The sequence below is a fragment of the Drosophila mojavensis genome, unplaced genomic scaffold, assembly GCF_018153725.1.
Source record: "Drosophila mojavensis isolate 15081-1352.22 unplaced genomic scaffold, ASM1815372v1 contig_231, whole genome shotgun sequence".
Classification (NCBI taxonomy): domain Eukaryota; kingdom Metazoa; phylum Arthropoda; class Insecta; order Diptera; family Drosophilidae; genus Drosophila; species Drosophila mojavensis.
The window spans coordinates 2,936,326-2,955,424 of NW_025318772.1; the positions used below are offsets into that span (position 1 = coordinate 2,936,326).

At 41.8% G+C, this 19,099-nt stretch overlaps 4 protein-coding genes across 7 annotated transcripts in view; 3 read left to right on the forward strand and 1 right to left on the reverse strand.

Annotated features, from left to right (window-relative positions):
- LOC6574764 (transcription factor kayak) overlaps positions 1-11,050 on the forward strand; it is a 35,326-nt gene extending 24,276 nt beyond the window's left edge. For 3 of the 4 annotated variants that reach the window (XM_044008180.1, XM_015167648.3, XM_002000757.4), the window contains exons 2-3: positions 8,131-8,500; positions 8,570-11,050. In XM_044008180.1, coding sequence (XP_043864115.1) covers positions 8,131-8,500; positions 8,570-9,774 — 1,575 coding nt within the window. In that variant the 3' untranslated portion in view covers positions 9,775-11,050. Of the gene's footprint in view, positions 1-5,551; positions 7,732-8,130; positions 8,501-8,569 lie in introns of those variants that run through there. The other variant, XM_032731742.2, reaches the window with a different exon arrangement.
- Positions 11,051-12,212: 1,162 nt separating this feature from the next.
- Positions 12,213-13,452, forward strand: LOC6574765 (D-beta-hydroxybutyrate dehydrogenase, mitochondrial). Its single transcript, XM_002000758.4, has 2 exons — positions 12,213-12,362; positions 12,431-13,452. The coding sequence occupies exons 1-2, from the start codon at positions 12,244-12,246 to the stop codon at positions 13,305-13,307; spliced, it is 996 nt and encodes a 331-aa protein (XP_002000794.1). The 5' UTR covers positions 12,213-12,243; the 3' UTR covers positions 13,308-13,452.
- On the reverse strand, positions 13,304-16,948 carry LOC6574766. Its single transcript, XM_002000759.4, has 7 exons — positions 16,605-16,948; positions 15,952-16,545; positions 15,550-15,888; positions 15,288-15,494; positions 14,672-15,222; positions 14,535-14,610; positions 13,304-14,435 (listed from the first exon to the last, which is right to left on the reverse strand). The coding sequence occupies exons 1-7, from the start codon at positions 16,857-16,859 to the stop codon at positions 13,494-13,496; spliced, it is 2,964 nt and encodes a 987-aa protein (XP_002000795.1). The 5' UTR covers positions 16,860-16,948; the 3' UTR covers positions 13,304-13,493.
- A 305-nt stretch (positions 16,949-17,253) lies between these two features.
- LOC6574767 (ATPase H(+)-transporting accessory protein 2) lies at positions 17,254-19,011 on the forward strand. Its single transcript, XM_002000760.4, has 3 exons — positions 17,254-17,376; positions 17,614-17,966; positions 18,025-19,011. The coding sequence occupies exons 1-3, from the start codon at positions 17,328-17,330 to the stop codon at positions 18,586-18,588; spliced, it is 966 nt and encodes a 321-aa protein (XP_002000796.2). The 5' UTR covers positions 17,254-17,327; the 3' UTR covers positions 18,589-19,011.
- The last annotated feature ends 88 nt before the right edge of the window (positions 19,012-19,099 follow it).

Below are 19,099 nucleotides of genomic sequence, written 5' to 3' on the forward strand. Positions count from 1 at the left end.
ACATTACAAATTTAATTACAAGTTAATAACACTCGAGCCAAAGTGCTGCACCGGCTGGCCAAATCGCTTATGGTTCAATGGAACTCTATCTTTGACTCTTTGACTTTATCAATGTGCACAATTGTTCGCTTATCTGTGCTGGCATTTTCTTTTTTTTTTTTTATCAACTTGGCGAATTTCGATTGAATTGCAGCTAATGCAATCAAGCTAATATACCAACTGCTTAAGCCAGGCTGTAAACGTTTGCATCAACAAAGTAGTCCAAGCAGACTCACGTAACTCCCGACCTATTATAAATTTATTCATTAATTTTTGTAAATGATCACTAAATCTACTTTCATATATATATGTATATAGTTCAATGGGCGTGGCACTAAATGCATTTGAAACGTTGCCAGAACCAGGCCGTAATAAAAAATCATAGATTTGGAGAGTCGCTTTAGTATTTCCATGTTTACTCCAAATTCCAGGAAACAAAAAGATGAAAGACTATTTCAAAATATACCTGCTTTCAATACTATTTATTGTGTTTAGTGCATATATAATTGGGTGGAGCCAAATCAGTTGAAGGAATTGTTATTGAGCAGCTCACACCTTTGGCAAATATTTTCGACTCGCTCTCTCTCTCTCTCTTTCTCTCTCTCATTCTACTGTGTGAGTGTTTGAGTATAATAATACAATACAAGTATATTCATTAGGCGGGTTCAATGCACTGCTTAAAGTCAAACAAAACGACAGAACTGAAATATTGTTGTTGTTGAACAACACATGTAAATTTGTCAAATGGCTTGCCGTTGTTGTTGCTGTTGTCCGCTGCCACGCCCCATGTCAGCCTCAAATGGCACAGGGCAAACAAAAGTCTGATTAATTTGACACTGAACCTAAAAGCCTGGCACGCAGGCAATCGCAATCGGATACCACAAAAAAAAAAAAAAAATATATATATATATATAAAATGAACCCTCGAAAAATTTGAGTTGAAATTTATGTAGCTGGAACCCTCGGGTGGTTGGCTGCACTTTTTGGCAAATTTTGAATTATGACTTTAAAATAAAAAAAAAATTCAACAAAAAAACTTGCGAAAAAAAAAAGTTTAATTCAATTTTGTCCGAGCAGACGGCAATGCGCAAGCAATTCGCGTGGGCGTTCCGAAAATGGGCAAACATCAAGTGTTTTTAAATGCCAGTCGCAAATAATCATATATAGTACACACATATAATGTAAGTGTATATATATTTATATAGTATATGGCATCTGGGCATATGGTCAAGCGGCGTTTGCGTGCCCGAAAAAGGCCGGCACGAAAAAAAATAAAATAAATAAAAATAAAAAAATAAGCGTACAGAAATGATGAAGGCAACCGGCCGGGCGTTGACTTCGACTGGGCGCGGAAGCGCGACCGGGAGCTGGAGCGGGACTGGGAGCGGACTGCGAATCGGCTCTGAGACAGACCTAAAGCTTGGCTTTATCAAAAAGAGCTGGCACTCAGCGCGAAACCACTCCAGACAATTTCACTACGGCATTGCGGTCACGTTCTCCTTTCCAAACGAAACGCAGAAAATACAAAGCAAAGATGTACAAATACGAAAAGTGCAGTCGGCAATAACCGACGGCTTAATACTCGCTCAGCAGCGCCAAGAAGTACAAGGAAAAAATCGAGTTAATCTTGTAAGAAATGGATTTAGAATCGTAAACTTCTAGTTTTATTTCTGGAAACTACACAAATACTTTCAAATTGCCATACTATAATAACCTATATAAAACTTATCCAGTCAATGTTTAAGGTAGGGCATCAGTTAACCACATGAGTTGACCATGAGTGCCCGCTTTAACTATGCTTTAGCCAAGTCAAATTTCAGCTTCTTTACCTGAATAGGCAAGCATAGCCAATATACCAATATACCCAATATACTCACATATTTTACTTCATGAGCGTGTATTAAAAATTAAAAACAAAAATTGTATTTATTTTTGCGTTTCTCCCTCTTTTGCATTAATTGTTTTATTCGCCGAAAATTTGCTTATGCAAAGAAACACAAAATAATAATATTATTTTCAATTATGTATGCGCTTATCGCAATGGGAAGTGCAAAACTGTACACACACAGACACATACACACCCACTCACACCGACACACATGCGGGTACTCGCAAATCAATCTCACACTCACTTATGCAGCTGGCAACTCTGGCCTACTGACAGCGCACTTGAACTTGTCAACTCTGGCGCTGGCATTGCCACAACTTTGACTGCAGTCACGATACGAAAATAATACAAATAATAAATAAATGCAATGCACTTGAGCGTTTGTCGTCGTTATTGTTGGCAACTCTCTTTTATATTTATATATATATATATATAATTTTTTTTTTTTTTGCCAATTAGAAATCAAAAAAATTTTGCTATTTGCTTGTAAATAATGCGCATTTCTAATAAGTCGGCGAGCTTTTGTTTCAACCTTCATCGAGCAATTGGCAGTATCTTAATGCATCTATACACTATTTCAGCTTAATTTATGCAATTGCACATAGAAATAAATAATAGACATAAAAAAAGTGAAAAACAAACAAACCTGGCTAAAATGAGCATTGTCACAAAGCCAAACTGAGCTCAGCTACAGTTGGCCTATAATTGCGACTAGAATATGCCTTAGAATAATATATAAAATATTTAGATAAAGTTATAAGAAGGGAAAATTTTTTTAAAAATTTCTAATTAATTGTGTGATTTTTTTTTATTTTTTTATTTTTTGTATTCTTTTTTTTTATAAATTATTTTATTCAATTAAAAATATCTTGTAAATTCTATTTCTATTTTTATTTCTATGTCCAATAACAGCCGCCCTTAACAGTGCTACCTAACAGTCTGTTAAGCTTAACATTTAACATCTTCGTTGCGTTCGCTTTTGATATAAACAAATGAAATTGTCATCGCGGCTAAGTTGTTTGTATTTTGCTTTATTGCGTCATTGTCTGGCTAAAATTGGCTTAAAATAACTCAACACGTCAGCTATACAAAGCAACAACAGCAACAATAACAACAGCTACAGCAGCAGCAACAAAAAGTAAAAAGCGATGCCGTCGTTTTCTGTTGCTGTTCGCCTTCTTAAGCCCTCAATTCGCCGCGTATTTGTCAAATATAAACACAAGCACAGTGCGAATTCATTTCAAGTGAACTAATTAATTTCAAGGGCACTTCAACTTTCGCCCGAGAACTCAACATAAATCACATTGTCAATTGTTGAATAATATATTATTAAATTGCTAAATGTTTGTTTAATTATTGTCTGCACTTGCAGTGTTTGCACTAGCCAGTAATTACTGTAGCTACTCAGTCTGCGTTTAGTTGACTTACATTCGCTTATCAAGCGCGCCCATGTAATCAAATTTTGTAGTAGTCAACTTCGTCAATCGTCGCATTAGTCAGCGAATTGAATGCGCGTATATTGAGCAGTATAGCACACTGTGAGACCAAGGGATACCCTGTAGATTAAGTGAGCATTTGGGAGGTAGTATGGGAACAGTTCAAATAGCTGAATGAGTTCAAGTTTAAATCAGTATTATATTCTATATATTCTAACTTCTCCTAAGACTTCTCTCTTCTCAGTCCCCCTCTCACTCTTGTCATTTGGTATTCCATTAGCTAATTATTCAATTAGTCCATGCTGCCACACTCTATCAGTCTCATGCTCTTGCTATCCCCCTCTCTCTCTCTCTCTCTCTCTCTATAATTATGCTCTCATTCTCATTATCTTTATGCCCCCTCTATTTTTATGTTGAAAGAGTACCACTAATACACCCAACTTTATGCACATATTCGAGGGTATTTTCGACGTCAGCGTGTGGTTTTATTTCCACTCGCCTCTCGCTCAATTGACCCCTCCGACCTGAACTTCGGCACCGTCGCCCTGATAAGAATAGTTTTTCGCTGCGTCGAGCAAGCTCGTTTCAATTTAGACAATTACGATTACGGCGAGAGCTCCATACTATGTATATTATTGTTATTATTATATATTTTTAATTCAAGTAAATTGGCTGATTCATCTGCAAATGGGTTCTGCGAAAAGTGAAAAAAAAGGAAAATAAAGCAGACAACATTTGCGTTCATTAAATTTTCAATTTATTTCTGTTTGCTTTTTATGCAATATCCCAAAACGAAAAAAAAAAACAAAAAAACAAAAACAAAATCTTTGTCACTTTGGGAAAGTGGGTTAAAACGAAAGTCGCAAATGTTTAAACATTTATGCAAACAAAAACAAGCGGTTTACTTCAAAAATAAAAAATAAGACCCAAAGTCAACAAAAACACAATGAATAAATTTTATTGTTGGCTCGCAAATAAACGAGTTGAAGGAAATGCCGAGAGATAAGTCAAAGGATCAATGCCCCACGATAATATTTATTATGCAAAATTTATTGTACAAAATGTGCAATGAAGCAAATCAAATAACCACGTGAAATGAGCTGCTTTCAGTGTTGGACAACACTAGAAGTTGTCAATTAGCCAGAGAGAGAGAGAGAGAGAGATAGAGAAAGGGAGAGATAGAGCGAGAGCCACTGGTCACTATTTATTCATAGACATATCTGAAAGTACAATAATTGTTATTGTTCATTGGGGCTGACACGACACCTGCTCTCAGCCAATCTGACGACGGCACACGCATTCGCATCTGGATTGTGTTCCGTTTCTTTGATTTCATCTGGGAGCTGTGACAGCGCTGATTGCTATAAATACGAAAGAAAACAAACAGACGCGCACACACACTCGCGCTGCAGGCGAGGGTCTGTCATAACTCTTGCTAAATGCTGCCGGCTGACAGCCTGAAGGAGGCGTATTGAGTTATATTAGCTGTTTATTAATGGCAGCTCGAAGCGTTTAAGTCAAATGCCCTAACGCAATTAGAGTTGCCATAAATGTGTTCTAATTTTGAGAAGTGTGGAGACTTAACCTTAAACTTATTTCAACTCAGTTCAGTCTCTTTTGTAGTATATAATAAAAATACTAAAATTGTATAAGTCGAATTTGTTAAGATTTTTGACTGACTTAACATGAACAATCTCTTATGAGACTCGCCAAAGGTTATAGCATAACGAATGCCAGCAACTGTTGCTGCTTGAGTGCTGCAACATGTTTGCAAAATATATTTCACTTTCACTTGAATGCTTGTTCAGATCCTTAAAATTGATGGGAAATCAAATTAGTTGAGGAATTGTTTATAGCAAAACTTATGGCAGCAACTGTTGCTGTTGTTGGCGTGGGCTGCTTGCTTGCTGTTGCTGCTTCTTCTTGCTGTTGCTGTTGTTGCTGTTGTTGTTGTTGGTCGTGTGGGTTGCTGCCTCAATTAAGAGCAGGCACATTTGAAATTTATTCGATTTGCTTAGCTGCTAAACACTATTATTGCTGTTGTTGTTGTCTAATTTACTCACTCGAGAGAATAACAACGCTCACACACACACACACACACACACACACACACACACACACATACGACACTCACACTCTCTCTCTTTGCATCTGTATCCAAATCTCAAAGAATCGTTTCTGCCAATTTGAATTTCTTTCGCTCAGTCGCAAACGAACAACGAACCATCGAAGTTGAGAATTCTTTTTGAATTTCAAACGCAAAAGGAAAAACTTTTGCTGCGATCGCGCGCGCGCGCTGCCCCTCGAACGAACAATAAAAAAACAAAAATAAAATAAAAATTAAAATACAACTACGAAAATAAATTTCGAAAAGCAACAAAAGAAAAACGAAATTGCAAAAATAAAAGAAATAGAAAAATTTGGTGTGTTTTTCGCAGCGCGTGCAATTGCCAAAACGAATTTGAAACAACGAATGGAAATTAAGAATTAAGAGAAACAAGGAAAGCAAAAGTTGAAGGAAAAGGAAAACAACAAATTCTTTGCGCTGCATGCCGCATATGTATATGCTACTATATATATATACATACATATATATGCACACAATAAAGTTCATATAGAGGCGTGGCCCATGCAAAGAAGTGTGCAAAGCGATAATTAACATAATCGAAATATATATAGAATAATACACAGATGTACCTAGCGTATAGTACATAGATATATAAATATAAATACATATGAATATATATATATATGAAGCTCTTTATGTATGTACAACAGCAACAACAACAACACAATTATATAACACGCGCAATTTGGCTGCAATTAAGAGCAGTTTTTCTTTTGTAAACTGTTATTAATTATAATTGTTTATTATTTTTTGTAATTACTGTTTGAAAGAAGAAAGAAAGCAAAAAAAAAAAAAACGTTGTCAACACGTGCTATTTGTAGTTTGATAATTAAATTTATTATGTTTGCATTGGCCGAGTTGAACTTAAATTTCGAACCCTTGCGAAATTGGCAAACGCTGCTGGTGGCGCGTCTCAAGCCGCCGGAAAGAGGCTAAGATAGCAGCAGCAACAGCAGCAACAACAACAACAACGACGAATTTAAAGTCCAAAACGAACGAACAAATAACTAAACGAAAGGCAAACGTAAAAGCCAAAACGCGAAACGAACGAACTATATATATATATATATATATGATAGATATATATATATCTTTTGGCGCCCAACAACTCAAGAGCAACGACTACAACAACAACCACAACAAGAACGACAACATCATTACAATTGAAAGCTTTTCCAAGAAAAGTTCGCTGTAAATATTTAATTTAACACACAGAAAATTCGCAACAGCTGTTGTTAGTTTTTTAAATTAAGTATATATAGTTTATTTATACACATATTGTTTGTTGTTCACTTATATTGTTAAACGACCAGAAGCCAATACGAATTTTCAAAAGCTAGTCACAAAAAGAAAACAAAAAAGCCAATCAACATTTAGTTAACTGTGCGTATGCGTTATATTTGATACGTATACTTAATATTTATTAAGCGAAACACACTAGTCTATAAGCCACGCGCGTCATGATGAAAAATCTCAATGGTAGAGCGCATAATGTGTGCTACCAGCCCTACTATCAGCAACAGTTGCAGCATCAGCAACTGCACCAGCAGCAACATCAGCAGCAGCAACAACAACAACAGCAGCAGCAACATTTGCAACAGCAACAGCTACAGCTACAGCTGCCCTATGCAGCACAATACAACCAGCTGCAGCAGCAACAATTGCAGTACAATCAACAACAGTACTATCAGCAGCAGCTGCAACAGCAACAACAACAACAGCAGCAACAGCAATTGTTACGTCAGCAACAGCCCACGCAGTCAGCCTACCAGCAACAAAATGCAAAGCAATCATATGGTCATAATAACAACAACAACAGCAACAACAACGCCAACATGGCGCGCAGCAATATGCACGCAACAACAGTTGCTGCTGTGAATGCTAACGGCAATAGCCACGCCAACGCCGCCAACGCCAACACTGCGACAGCCGCGATGGCAGCCATGTGCCAAATGCAAAGCTTTTTAAGCCAGCAGCAACAACAGCAACGACAGCAACAGCAGCAACAGCAACAACAATACAGCAATAATTCTGCGCATATTAATTATAACCAACAACAACAACAGTCGCAGCAACAACAACAGTCGCAGCAACAACAACAGTCGCAGCAACAACAACAGTCGCAGCAGCAACAACAACAACATTTGCCAACGGTAGCAACAACAAATGGCGATAAATTAACATTGGATAGTGCCAATGAAATTGCAAATTTTTTGGCTAATGAGCTTTTTATGCAGCAGGTACGATAGCTCGATAACAAGCGATTAAGGATCGAACTGACTGAAATAGGCGTGCCAATAGTCCAGGGGCATCAAAACTCCTGTGTAACTGCTTTTTTGCATTATTATGGTCACACGAACTATTTGCTGTGTATATCGATTATTAATATATCGATATATGTATTGAATGCGTATTTATTTTTGAATATGATTATTTGTACATTATTTTTCACGTGAGATGGGAAATGAGTTCACCTTGCTATCGATAATAATCGATGATTGTTGTTAAAATGTATTTTAGGTGTTCTTAGAGAAATATCGATCACTTTTTATTTGTGGGCCGAATATAATTAGTACTTTTTGTATACTACAAATAATGAATTATCATGTATTAATTGAAATTCCCTCGTTCTCTTGCAGCTCGTTACATTTGATGGCATGCAGAGTGCACCGACGCTGACAACGCCAACGCTGACGCCGACTACGCTGCGCACCATTGAGGACACGATCTATGAGCTGACCACAGACTCGCATGTGCCTTTCCAGGCGGGCTTCAAGCCGCCGCCTCTCACATCCCTGGGCAACATAACGAACAACAACACGATCACGTCCACAACGGCTGGCGGCGCCACATTGCCGGGGATCAATGCGAATCTGATCAATACGAATCCGCAATTCGATTTGATTGCCCTGAACTGTGCTGGCAGTGTGCCCGGCAGTGATACGGAGGAGTCCAATGGCTCGTGGAACGAGGGGCAGCTGAACGACGACCAAAGCACAACAGATACTTGTGAGTGGCCCGTGTGCAGCGGCAACAGCTAAATGTACAGCTTAACTAATCTCTATCTTCCGATTGCAGCTAGTGCCGCGACAGACAGCACCTCTTATCAGAATGGCGGCCATATGATGGGCAACGGCTCCAATGGCGGGGTCAATAACTTCGCGGCTGCCCTGTCGGGTGTCAACACTAGTGGACGCGGCTCGGGCCTTGCGGCCAATTCAACTACCTCAAATAGTGCCACGCCGGCGCGTCGCGGCGGCGGACGTCGTCCAAACAAGGCGGCCAACATGTCCCCGGAGGAGGAGGAGAAGCGCCGCATTCGACGTGAACGCAACAAGCTGGCGGCCGCGCGTTGTCGCAAGCGTCGCGTCGATCAGACCAATGAGCTAACCGAGGAGGTCGATGCGCTGATGAAGAAGAGCGAGGATCTGAAGAAGGAGATTGAGAGTTTGACTGCGACCAAGAGTCAGTTGGAGTACGTGCTCCAGACACACAGTTCCACATGTCAGAAGGTGCGCGACGATCTACTCACCGTGGCCACGTGCAATGGCTTGATTGGGCCCACCACGCTGCTCAATGCCTGCAACACCAGCAGCGTCAGCCTCCACAACAGCAACAATAGCAACAACAACAGCAACAGCAATGACAGCAGCAACGGCACCATCACCGGCTTCGATGCCACGCTCAATTCGACCGGACGCAGCAATTCACCGCTGGATCTCAAGCCGGTGCTCATAGATGAGCAGCTGCTGCAGCACATCAAGCACGAGCCGCAGGACGGTGCCATCGATTCGGGCTCATCGCTGGACCAGGATGGACCGACGCCGGCCAAACGCTTTGCGCTGCCCAACATTGCCACATTCAATGCATCTCTGCAAACGCCCACGGGCCCGGCCGCTGGCGCCGCATTGAACACGCCCATTTCGAGCACGGCACCGTCCAGCTTTGCGCACTTCAGCAGCGCCATCAGCAGTCCCACACTGAATGCCCATGCGCTGAACAAGCTGCCCAAGCCGCGTCCCAATACGCTCAATGTGAACGCGCAGCGTCCGTTTGGCGTCGCTGCTGCCGCTGGCGATGGCAAGGCGCCGCCCACACAGATCCAGGGCGTGCCCATTCAGACGCCCTCGACGGGCACCTTCAATTTCGATTCGCTGATGGATGGCGGCACCGGACTGACGCCCGTCTCTGGGCCGCTGATGCCCACCTGCTCCTCGCAGAACAAGCATCCGCTGGAGCTGCCAACGCCCACAAGTGAGCCGTCCAAGCTGGTTAGCTTATAACCAGTGTAGGGTGCGTGGCGGTGGCGCGCCTCACTAGCGACAGTCAAACATTACATTTAGTTTAATGCGTGTGTGCAGCGTGCAACGTGCCACATGTGGCAACCATTTATGTGCGTCTGCAAATTATCATAAGTAGAGTCAAACATTACATTTAGTTTAATGCGTCAATGCTGAATGCCACGAAAGCAAGTCAAACATATAACCGTTAGTCGAATGCGTGCATCCAGCATGCAGCATGCAACATGTCACATGTGGCAACAGCTATGTTAATGTTCATATACATAAATTAACGTTTACATTGAACGAACGCTAATTAATTAAGATTTTTACGCAATGTTTTCTCTTGTTTTGTAACGACGATTATGTTTATTGTAGCTCGGCTGCCACGCCCCCAGTCTTGGGGTGTGCCTGGCTGTCTTATTTAATATTTTACATTGTTTTTTCCCCCCGTTACATGTATAACTGCTTTTGTATTATTATCTTTATTATGTTTAATTTATGATTTGCTATCAATTATCTATAACTACTTATACATATACCATATAGAATATACATACATATATATACACACATACATATATATATGTATATACTATACTTGTATTTTTTGTGCAATTTTTTCAACCATTTTGATTTGCGTGTGTTTTCAAAAAATATACATACATAGAAATATATACATAAGTATATATATACATATATATTTAAAGAATGCCTAAAAAATTTGAACGAAATGTAAAAATGCTTTAAGTAAGGATTGAAGTTGAGTTTGGCAAAGAATGTTTGTTGTATATGAAGGATGCGTTGTGATATTTATTATTAACAAGTTAAACAAAACAAAAGAGTAAATAATTAAATAAATTAACTACAAATAAATCATATAAAGAAAGCATTAACAGAGCGTGTAATGAAACGAACTATGCCGGTTTTAAAATTGTACATTTAAACATTAATAAATAAAATAACGAAACACAAAACAAAATATAACTTATAAAATACAAAATACTAAATACGTTGCCTTGATAAAAAGTAAATAGGGAATATGAAACAAATGATATAAATATAGTTTGCAAATGAGAGAAAAATGAGAATTTGAATTACTATATATATATATATACTATATACTTTATACTATTTAAGACTTAAGGCACAGTAGAAAAACAAAAACACAACAACAAAGAAAACAAAAAACATAAAAACCCAAATATATTTTTACTAAACGCAAAATGCGCTCTATTTTCAAATACAATTTATAAGAAATGACAAAACAAAACGCAAAGCAATTATTTAATATGTAATTATGTGTATTACGCAATAAAAAAAAAAAAAGTATATATATATATATATATATATACATATATATAGATATATATTTGATTATAAATACGAGCAAATGCAAATCAGGCAAACATATTTGATATAGCCTTACGAGTAAATCCCCCTGAAACTCTGAAACTGAAAACTCTCTGCAATAAGCGAATTCTTTTAACTTGAAGAAAATCACAAAATTGTAAACAGAAACAGAAAATTGAATGCACTTCCCAAATGGAGCAATACAACCAAAATTGTGTAAGAGAAATAAAATATAAAACAGAACAACCTTAAAAGCAAATTGTCTTCTTTATCCAAGAGAGAGTGAGAGGGACCGGGGGAGTTCAAGATCAAGGTATGGATTCTACCTGCCGGAACGGATGTGTCTGAAACAATTGAAATCGCATAAGATTACAAAAACGCTGGCTCAGCGCACACTGAAATATGTCAGGTAAATTAGGCTGGACCAAAAAAGTGAATAAGAAAGGTAAAGTATCTCGGCATAGCTCAGATATAGTAGCAGATATACGAGTGCGGCTTTAGCTAATATGGCAAAGATCTCCAAGGCTGGTTTTTATGAAATGTGGCAGAAGATTGTGGGTGGGTATTAAAATTCAGCTATATTTCCATAGAACTGGATACTGACTTAAACTGGATATGGAGATATTGAGTGTGTATAAATAAATTTTTAATTTATTACAAAGAGAAATAAAATTAAAAATAATTAATCTCAGATGATGATTTAACATTTAGTATATGTTTGTATATCTCCCTGAAACAATATAAAAATGCCCAACAAAAATAATATAATTATAAAGAAGATATTTGAGTGTGCAAACCAGCTGAGGTGCTACGACTAGGGTTTTTTATTCTTTTATTTCTTTTTGGCAACAGCCTAATGCGCAGGTAAGACTCTAAAGAAGCGAGTCGCAAGCAAATGGATCTATGTATAAGTGTGTTATACTGAAATATATTTATACATACATACATATATATATCGCTGAGCTACAGATAATGCCGACGCATACATAGAAGTGCATATATGTATGAGATGAATTAAAATTTCGGGTTCGCTTTGCATGTTTATATTTTATTCGTTCTTTCCCCTTGATTTTTTATTTTGCTGGGAGTTTTTTCGTCAGTTTATCTGGAACCGCCGATATGGGCAGCCGCAATCAACTGCTGAACGCCCTGAAACGCTGCCTGGGCATGGGTCGACGCCAGCTGAGCGTTGGGCCACATCAAGTGGTGCTGGTGACGGGCTGTGACTCGGGCTTGGGGTAAGCTGACCTCGTGCATACATATGCATACACATATATACGTTATTTCTATATATATTGCTATGCAGTCACTCTCTGGCTGTCTACTGCTATAGGGTGCTGCATATGACAGTCATCTCCTGCTGCCACAACTTGGAGTCGCAGGGCGCCCAGCTGCTGCAGCAGATGAGCAGCGAGAATGAGCGACGACGCATGCACATCTGGCAGCTGGATCTGCTGGAGCCGGAGTCTATAGTGCAGCTACATGCCAAGCTGGAGCAGCTCTTGGCCAGCACGGACTGCCATCTGATGGCGCTGGTCAACAATGCGGGCGTCATGTGCTTCGGCGAATTCGAATGGCAGCTGCCGGCGCAAATCGAGCATCAGCTCAACTGCAATCTGTTGGGCACCATGCGTCTGACCAGGCAACTGTTGCCGCTGCTGCGGCAGCAGCGAGCGCGCATCATCAACGTGACCAGCCACTGTGGCTTCCAGGCGCTGCCCGCTCTGGCACCGTATGCTGCCACTAAGGCCGCGCTGCGGGTTTGGAACGATGCACTGCGCATCGAGCTGCAGCCGCATGGCATGGAGGTGATCAACTTTGTGCCCGGCTCCTTTGTGCTGGAGAGCAACATCGCCGCACGCCAGCAGCAGCAGGCACAGCAGCAGTTAGAGGCATTCAGCGCGGAGCAGCTGGCCTACTATGGCAGCTACTTCAAGGTATTCCATGAGTACCTAAGCATGCTGAGCGGATTCAAGAGACCCAATCAGCTCCAGGACGAGGCATTGCTGGCGAAGTTCAAGGATGCGCTGACTAATGCTCAGCCGAAGACGCTGTATATACACGAGCCCTGGCGCTATAAGGTCTACCGTTGGCTCTTCAAGCTGACGCCAACTCCCTTGACGGATTGGCTGGTGCTCCGGTTCTGTGCCATGCCCAGCTTCGAGTCCGCGCAACGAAGTTAGGTTTAAATAGTTTATTATTCCTAGTAATAATATTGTAGCTCATTCTTATGAAGTTGGCTGGGTCTTTAAATAGAAACTGTTTGGATTTGGCACAAGCTCCCATTACATTCCTAGACATTACAAATACATAGACACACAAAGACAATCACATTAATAGTTGGCAGGTCGGGCATCAATCTTAAGTAGCTAATAGCCGGTGCTGCGACATCTCTCGTAGACTGCATCGTTGAGCAGCTGGAACCATTCGCTGGCATAGACCGAGTCCTCGGCAGCTCGGAACAGCTGCAGCTTATCCTGGGCCGGCAGCGAGGCGCACAGATAATAGCTGATCGCTGTCTCGGTGAGCTCCGCATGGTAGTTCTTCAGGGCCCACTCCAGCAAGCGCAGGCAATTGCGCGAGTCCAGGAACTGTATTAGCCGCTCGTGCAGCAGCGCCTCCAGCTCTGGTATTATGTACACTCGCGACATCTCGAAAGCCTGCAACAGGGCGCCATAGTCTGGCATGACCAGATGCCTCTCCTGGCAGCTAATCAAGTGGAGGAAATACCTCAATCCGTTGGCCGTATAGTCGCGCAGCTGGATCTCGCCGTCGTGGCCCTCGCGGAAGTCGCTATTGAGCATCTTGTTGAACACCTCGCTGGTCTCACAGAGCAGCTGCTTGTTGAAGCCAATGCTGAGCGTCGTCCGGCTTTCCGCATCCTTGCCATCTACATTCTCGCTGGGCAGTAGAAACCGCATATCACAATGCTCATGCAGTGGTATATTTGTGGCGTTCATCTGGTTTAAACAGATGCTGCTGCTGCTGTCCACCTGCTCCGGCTTGGGCAGCACAATGCCCAGCGTAAAGCGTGACATGGCCGTCACAGCATCCGCCGCCTCGTCTGCATACAAATTGTCGCTCTTCTTGCGCAGCAGCAAGTCGAAGAGCAGAGTCAGCGCATTGCCGTCATACAAGAACTGATAGAGCAGCCGATGGCTTTTAATGATGTACGCCACGGATATGGCCGCCCGCTGCTGTGCATTCAAATCTGATTCGCAGCGCAGCAGTCGCACCAGCTCCTCCTTGCCATAGTTGGACTCACCCACATTCGTGAGCGTCTCCAGAAAAGCAAAGCCATCCTTGCGCATCTGCAAGATTATTTAAATGAGATTACCGGAAGATCATAGTGGGAATCGGAATGGGTTTGTTCGTAAGAACAACTCAATTCGCTAAGGGACTTGTAATACCTCCTCCACTTTGGTCAGTTGATAAAGCTGATGCACAACGCCATGCTTGATGATCTGGGCAAAGAACTGGCTTTCGCTGTAGAAAGATTTAAAGGATTACCGAATCATTTCACCATACAGGCCACATCCAAACTTACAGCAATATATTGGTCAACGCATTGGCAAAATTATTGTTGGCTCCAAAGAGATTGATGGCTCGTATTAGGGTGTCCAGTGTTTCCGGCTTGCCCAGCTCCGGACGCTTATTGATCATCAGCGTAATGCGGTAAATTAGATTCTCAATGATGTCGATGGTGTCGCCTGCTTGACTGCGCAGCTGAGCCAGCTTCGGCGGCACATCAGAGCTAAGCTCTTCCATGTCCTCCTTGTCGGACAAGGTGTCGTCAATTGTTTCACTGCCCTCATCGATGAGCTTAAGTATGTCCATGACATTGGCCGGCTGTGCACGATTCGAAGCTATGCGAGATTCGCGTGTATCCATATTGCCACTGCTCGCCTTGCTATCGTCCTCGTCGTCATCGTCGTCACTGCAGGCGGGCGAATAGTTCTCGTCGTCATCGTTGGCAAAGAGATTGGAGCAAACGGGCGACATGCTGCGTGAGCTGCACGGACTGGTGGTGCGATAAGAGCGCGGCGAGCTACTGGGCGAGTCAAAGTCCAAGTTGAGTGGCTCCTGGGTTTTCGAGAACTGACACAGAAGTGGAGAGAAGCTGAGTGCTTAATGAATATATACAAATATATATTTCTAAATACCTTGCTGAGAGTTTCTGGTGTCGTGGGATCAGTTAACTTTCGTTTTTTGCCACCCTGTATACGCTCCTCACGCCGTCGCTTATGATACTCCTCATCACTGGTCAGATAATCATTTAACTCACGCACCAGCATCGGCACCAAACCCTCATACAGCAGCATTTCCATGCTCAGATTATCGTATTGAAAGTTGTTCAGAATGTGAAAGAGCTAAAAGATAATATTATAGCAAAGATATGAATATATAAATGGTTATTCAACATACAGATGAACGCTCGCTCTGTGAATGTGAGTCCCGTATCATGGCCACCAGCTTGCGTAGTGCACCGCAGCGCCGTATCTTGGAGCGGCTGCAGGCATCCACCGACAGTGTTGCTATAATATTCACGCAATGTCGGCTCTCGCTCTCCGACAGCGGCTTGGCCATATTGACGGCCATGAGCAGCTCACAGGCAGCCACAATGGCGTCGGCAGTGCTGAGCATATAGAATGCATAGGGATCCTTGCAGAAGTTCGATAGAATCTTAAGGGCCGAGGCGCGTTGCTCACTATCTTCCTTCACGAAATATACAATGGGTGCCAGAGAAGTGTTGCGTGAAAGCACCTAGAATATATAGAAATGGATTAAGATAGGCAATAAGCATAATATCAAACTCTCCATACGCACCTCCCAGGCTTTCATGCCAATTTGCTGAGCCGAGAGCAGCATGAGACACTTCAGGATCTCATAGGCCAGCTCGATGGCATCGTTCTCCTTGGGCAACACGTACTCGCAGTTCCGCGTCGAGTTCTTTAGCATTTGATAGTCGAAGATGTCGCTGCGTACACCTTCCAGATTGCGAGCCACCTCCTCGAAATATTTCTCCCGGTGCTGATTCCGCTTGAGGCCAACTAAAGCTGAGACATCGACGGCATTCTGCTCCGAGGCCTTGGGCGCCTCATTGTTCTTCATGACCGCCACAAAAATGTGCATCAGCTGCAGGAAGCCATTGGAGGCTAGGAACGGTTTATAGAACTGAGGGCTGACCAGCAAGTTTCGACAGACACGAAAGGCCATTATTTTCGTTTGAACGGCGCTCGTGGACTCGATGATATGGCAAATGGCTGGCGCTATGGCGCCATAGTGAACATTTAAAAAGGACGAGGCTTTCTTATTTTTGGCCATGTTGCCAAGCATGCGACAGGCCCGGCACTGTATTATTGGATTGGGAACGGTCTTCAATATGGTTATCAAAGGGCTAATGACCTTACAATCCACAGCCTGTTGGGAGACAAATTAAATTATTACTCATAATTCGTTTTAGATATTATCCTACTCACCTCTACGCAGGACTGATCATCGGTGCAGCAGTTGCCCAATATGCTCAGTACCACTTCCATTATCTTTTCATTCAATTTGCTAATCAGGCGAACCATTACTGGAACACCCCCTGCAGTTCGAAACAACACAATTCCATCTTTACTTTTGATCAAATCTGTGCGAAGTTTTACGAGGCATTTATAAACAACAGTTTTGTCCGTCGAGGTTTTGAGGACACTTAGCATGCCCTCAACCTGTTCCAGAGACCATAACATATTTAAAATTCAGCAAAATTGTGTGGTTTTCACACACTTTTTTGTTGATTTTGCAAAAACAAATGCAAAAACACAACAAAAACTTGTGACCGTCACTGTAAAATACAAAAATACCAAAATACCGAAAATGGACTGTCAATAATTTATACCATATGACATCGATATAAGTGCAACCGATGGTTTATATCACTGTATGTGTGATTATTGCTTACATATAATTATAGTGAAGACCATTGCATAACACTAATACAGTAATACTTTTATATATCTGTTATATCACGTTTGGTGCTTAGTTTGTGACGTCACAATATTTGACATTTCTTGCTACAAAGCCATGACAGCCCTGGCCATAAGAGATGGGCTACTTTCGATAGCCACTACTTCTTCGACCCATCACATGACAGTCAGAGCGTAGTAGGTTTTTCTCTGTGCAGTTGTTCGTCATATGATTAAAAGGCTGGCAGAAAAATGAAAATGTTGCAAAACGTACTCGTTTTTTCACTATGTATAGCAGCAAGTAAGTAAATCTATTTAAATATTGATTGTAAAATGTTTACACGGTGTGAGATGTGTTTGAATTGAGTAAATTCTGTAATCCAAACTCGCATCGATTCTGCCAATCAGGGTGGAGGTGGCTGAAAGAGCCCCATTGACTGCTGGTTGCGCAGAATCGTAAAGGTCCCACTTGCATCTATTACCATATTTAACTAAGTGTATTAAAATAGAAACTAAATTTGTTAAAAATATTCTACAGTCCATGCCGCTGGCGAGTTCACCGTGCTGAACAGCCCCAAGGCGATTAGCTTCAAGGGCACTGATCCCCTGAACAGTCGCGATATCGGCGATGTGCTATATGCCTCCATGGGCAACTCCGTCGTTGGCGATTCTGATTGGACTGGCCTGACCATCAACGATCCCTTCAATTTGGCCAAGGGCGTTATTGCCGTGCATGTGGAGGGCCTTAGCCATGTGACAACGACAGGCAATGCAAAATCCTATGAACTGGTGGGCTCCAATACTGGACATTCGCTCAATGCACTGGCCGCTGAGCTGGAGGCAGCCAACGAGCCCGTCTGCGATATTAACTTCGACCAATACGATGAGGGCGTAAGTTCGCGTAGCTCATGGTCAAATCTTACCTAATCAATTACATTTTCCTCTTAAGGTACAAGCCTTCAAGGCTTGCTTTGGTGAATTCGAGACGCCTGCTGCTAAGCCTACCAAGCACCTGAACCCCACGTTGCACAATGCTGACAAGCAGTTCCTGCAGGAAATTGGTTTCATCAATGCCGCCTCCGAGAACTTGGCCGAGATGCTGAAACCGTCCAACGTTTTGCTCATTCGCCTGTCTGTCGACGGCATTGCCAAGGCGCACGGAGAGAAGTCTCTTGCTGTGGACGAGGCCAACAAGCTGATCTCTGCTGCCATCAGTCGTCTTCTGGCTGCCGCACAAAAGTCCAGCGACTCGGTGCTCTTCGTTCTATCCACGGACAAGGAAACCAATTCCCGTTACAAGCGCGAAACTGTCGCAGCCGATGACGATAACAAATACAATTTCGCCGTCTACTATAACGAAGATTATCCAGTCATTTTCAACATCATCCTGTGGTTCATGGTCATATTCGGCCTGTCGCTTTTGGCCATCTGCTACGCCATCGGCTCCATGGATCCCGGCCGGGACTCCATCATCTACCGCATGACCTCCACAAGGATGAAGAAGGATAACTAAGCGCTCGTTTGCTAAATTGCTAAACAGCGTCTGAAAACCTTCCACATCATTTGTTATTTCGCCCCATTTATGTTGCGAAAAAGTCAACTCAAAAACTAAAAAAAAAAACTAATACTGTTCTTAAATCAATTCTTTAGCGGACAAATTGTGTGTATGCGTGTGTGAACAGTGTGTAGTTGGCTTTGTGTATGCCACCCATAAACTATACATAATACAATAAGTATTACAAACTTATTACTCTAAAATGCAGTTCAGTAATTCCATTATCAACTATAATTATTTGTTATATATTTTTTCTGTTTGTTGTACTTTTTAGGTTAACATATTATCGAAACAATCAATTCTTTTTTTCAACTTATGTAAATTACCAACTGTAAAATGTTTAAAGCGTAAAGTTAAAATAAATATAACCTAAAAAGACAACTGCTGTAGTGACAATTAATTTATTTAATTTTTTGTCATTGGCAACGAAGGGATCGGGATGGTGTTCAGTATCTTTTCAGGTTTGGAA

Excerpts from the sequence above, each read along its gene's own strand:
- LOC6574765 (XM_002000758.4), top strand. The coding sequence starts at position 12,244 with ATGGGCAGCCGCAATCAACTGCTGAACGCCCTGAAACGCTGCCTGGGC. Across the intron at positions 12,363-12,430 it reads GGCTGTGACTCGGGCTTGGG|TCACTCTCTGGCTGTCTACT; the intron begins GTAAGCTGACCT and ends ATTGCTATGCAG.
- LOC6574766 (XM_002000759.4), bottom strand. The coding sequence starts at position 16,859 with ATGTTATGGTCTCTGGAACAGGTTGAGGGCATGCTAAGTGTCCTCAAA. Across the intron at positions 14,611-14,671 it reads GCGTTGACCAATATATTGCT|CGAAAGCCAGTTCTTTGCCC; the intron begins GTAAGTTTGGAT and ends ATCTTTCTACAG. Across the intron at positions 14,436-14,534 it reads AACTGACCAAAGTGGAGGAG|ATGCGCAAGGATGGCTTTGC; the intron begins GTATTACAAGTC and ends ATAATCTTGCAG.
- LOC6574767 (XM_002000760.4), top strand. The coding sequence starts at position 17,328 with ATGAAAATGTTGCAAAACGTACTCGTTTTTTCACTATGTATAGCAGCA. Across the intron at positions 17,377-17,613 it reads TTCACTATGTATAGCAGCAA|TCCATGCCGCTGGCGAGTTC; the intron begins GTAAGTAAATCT and ends AATATTCTACAG. Across the intron at positions 17,967-18,024 it reads TCGACCAATACGATGAGGGC|GTACAAGCCTTCAAGGCTTG; the intron begins GTAAGTTCGCGT and ends TTTCCTCTTAAG.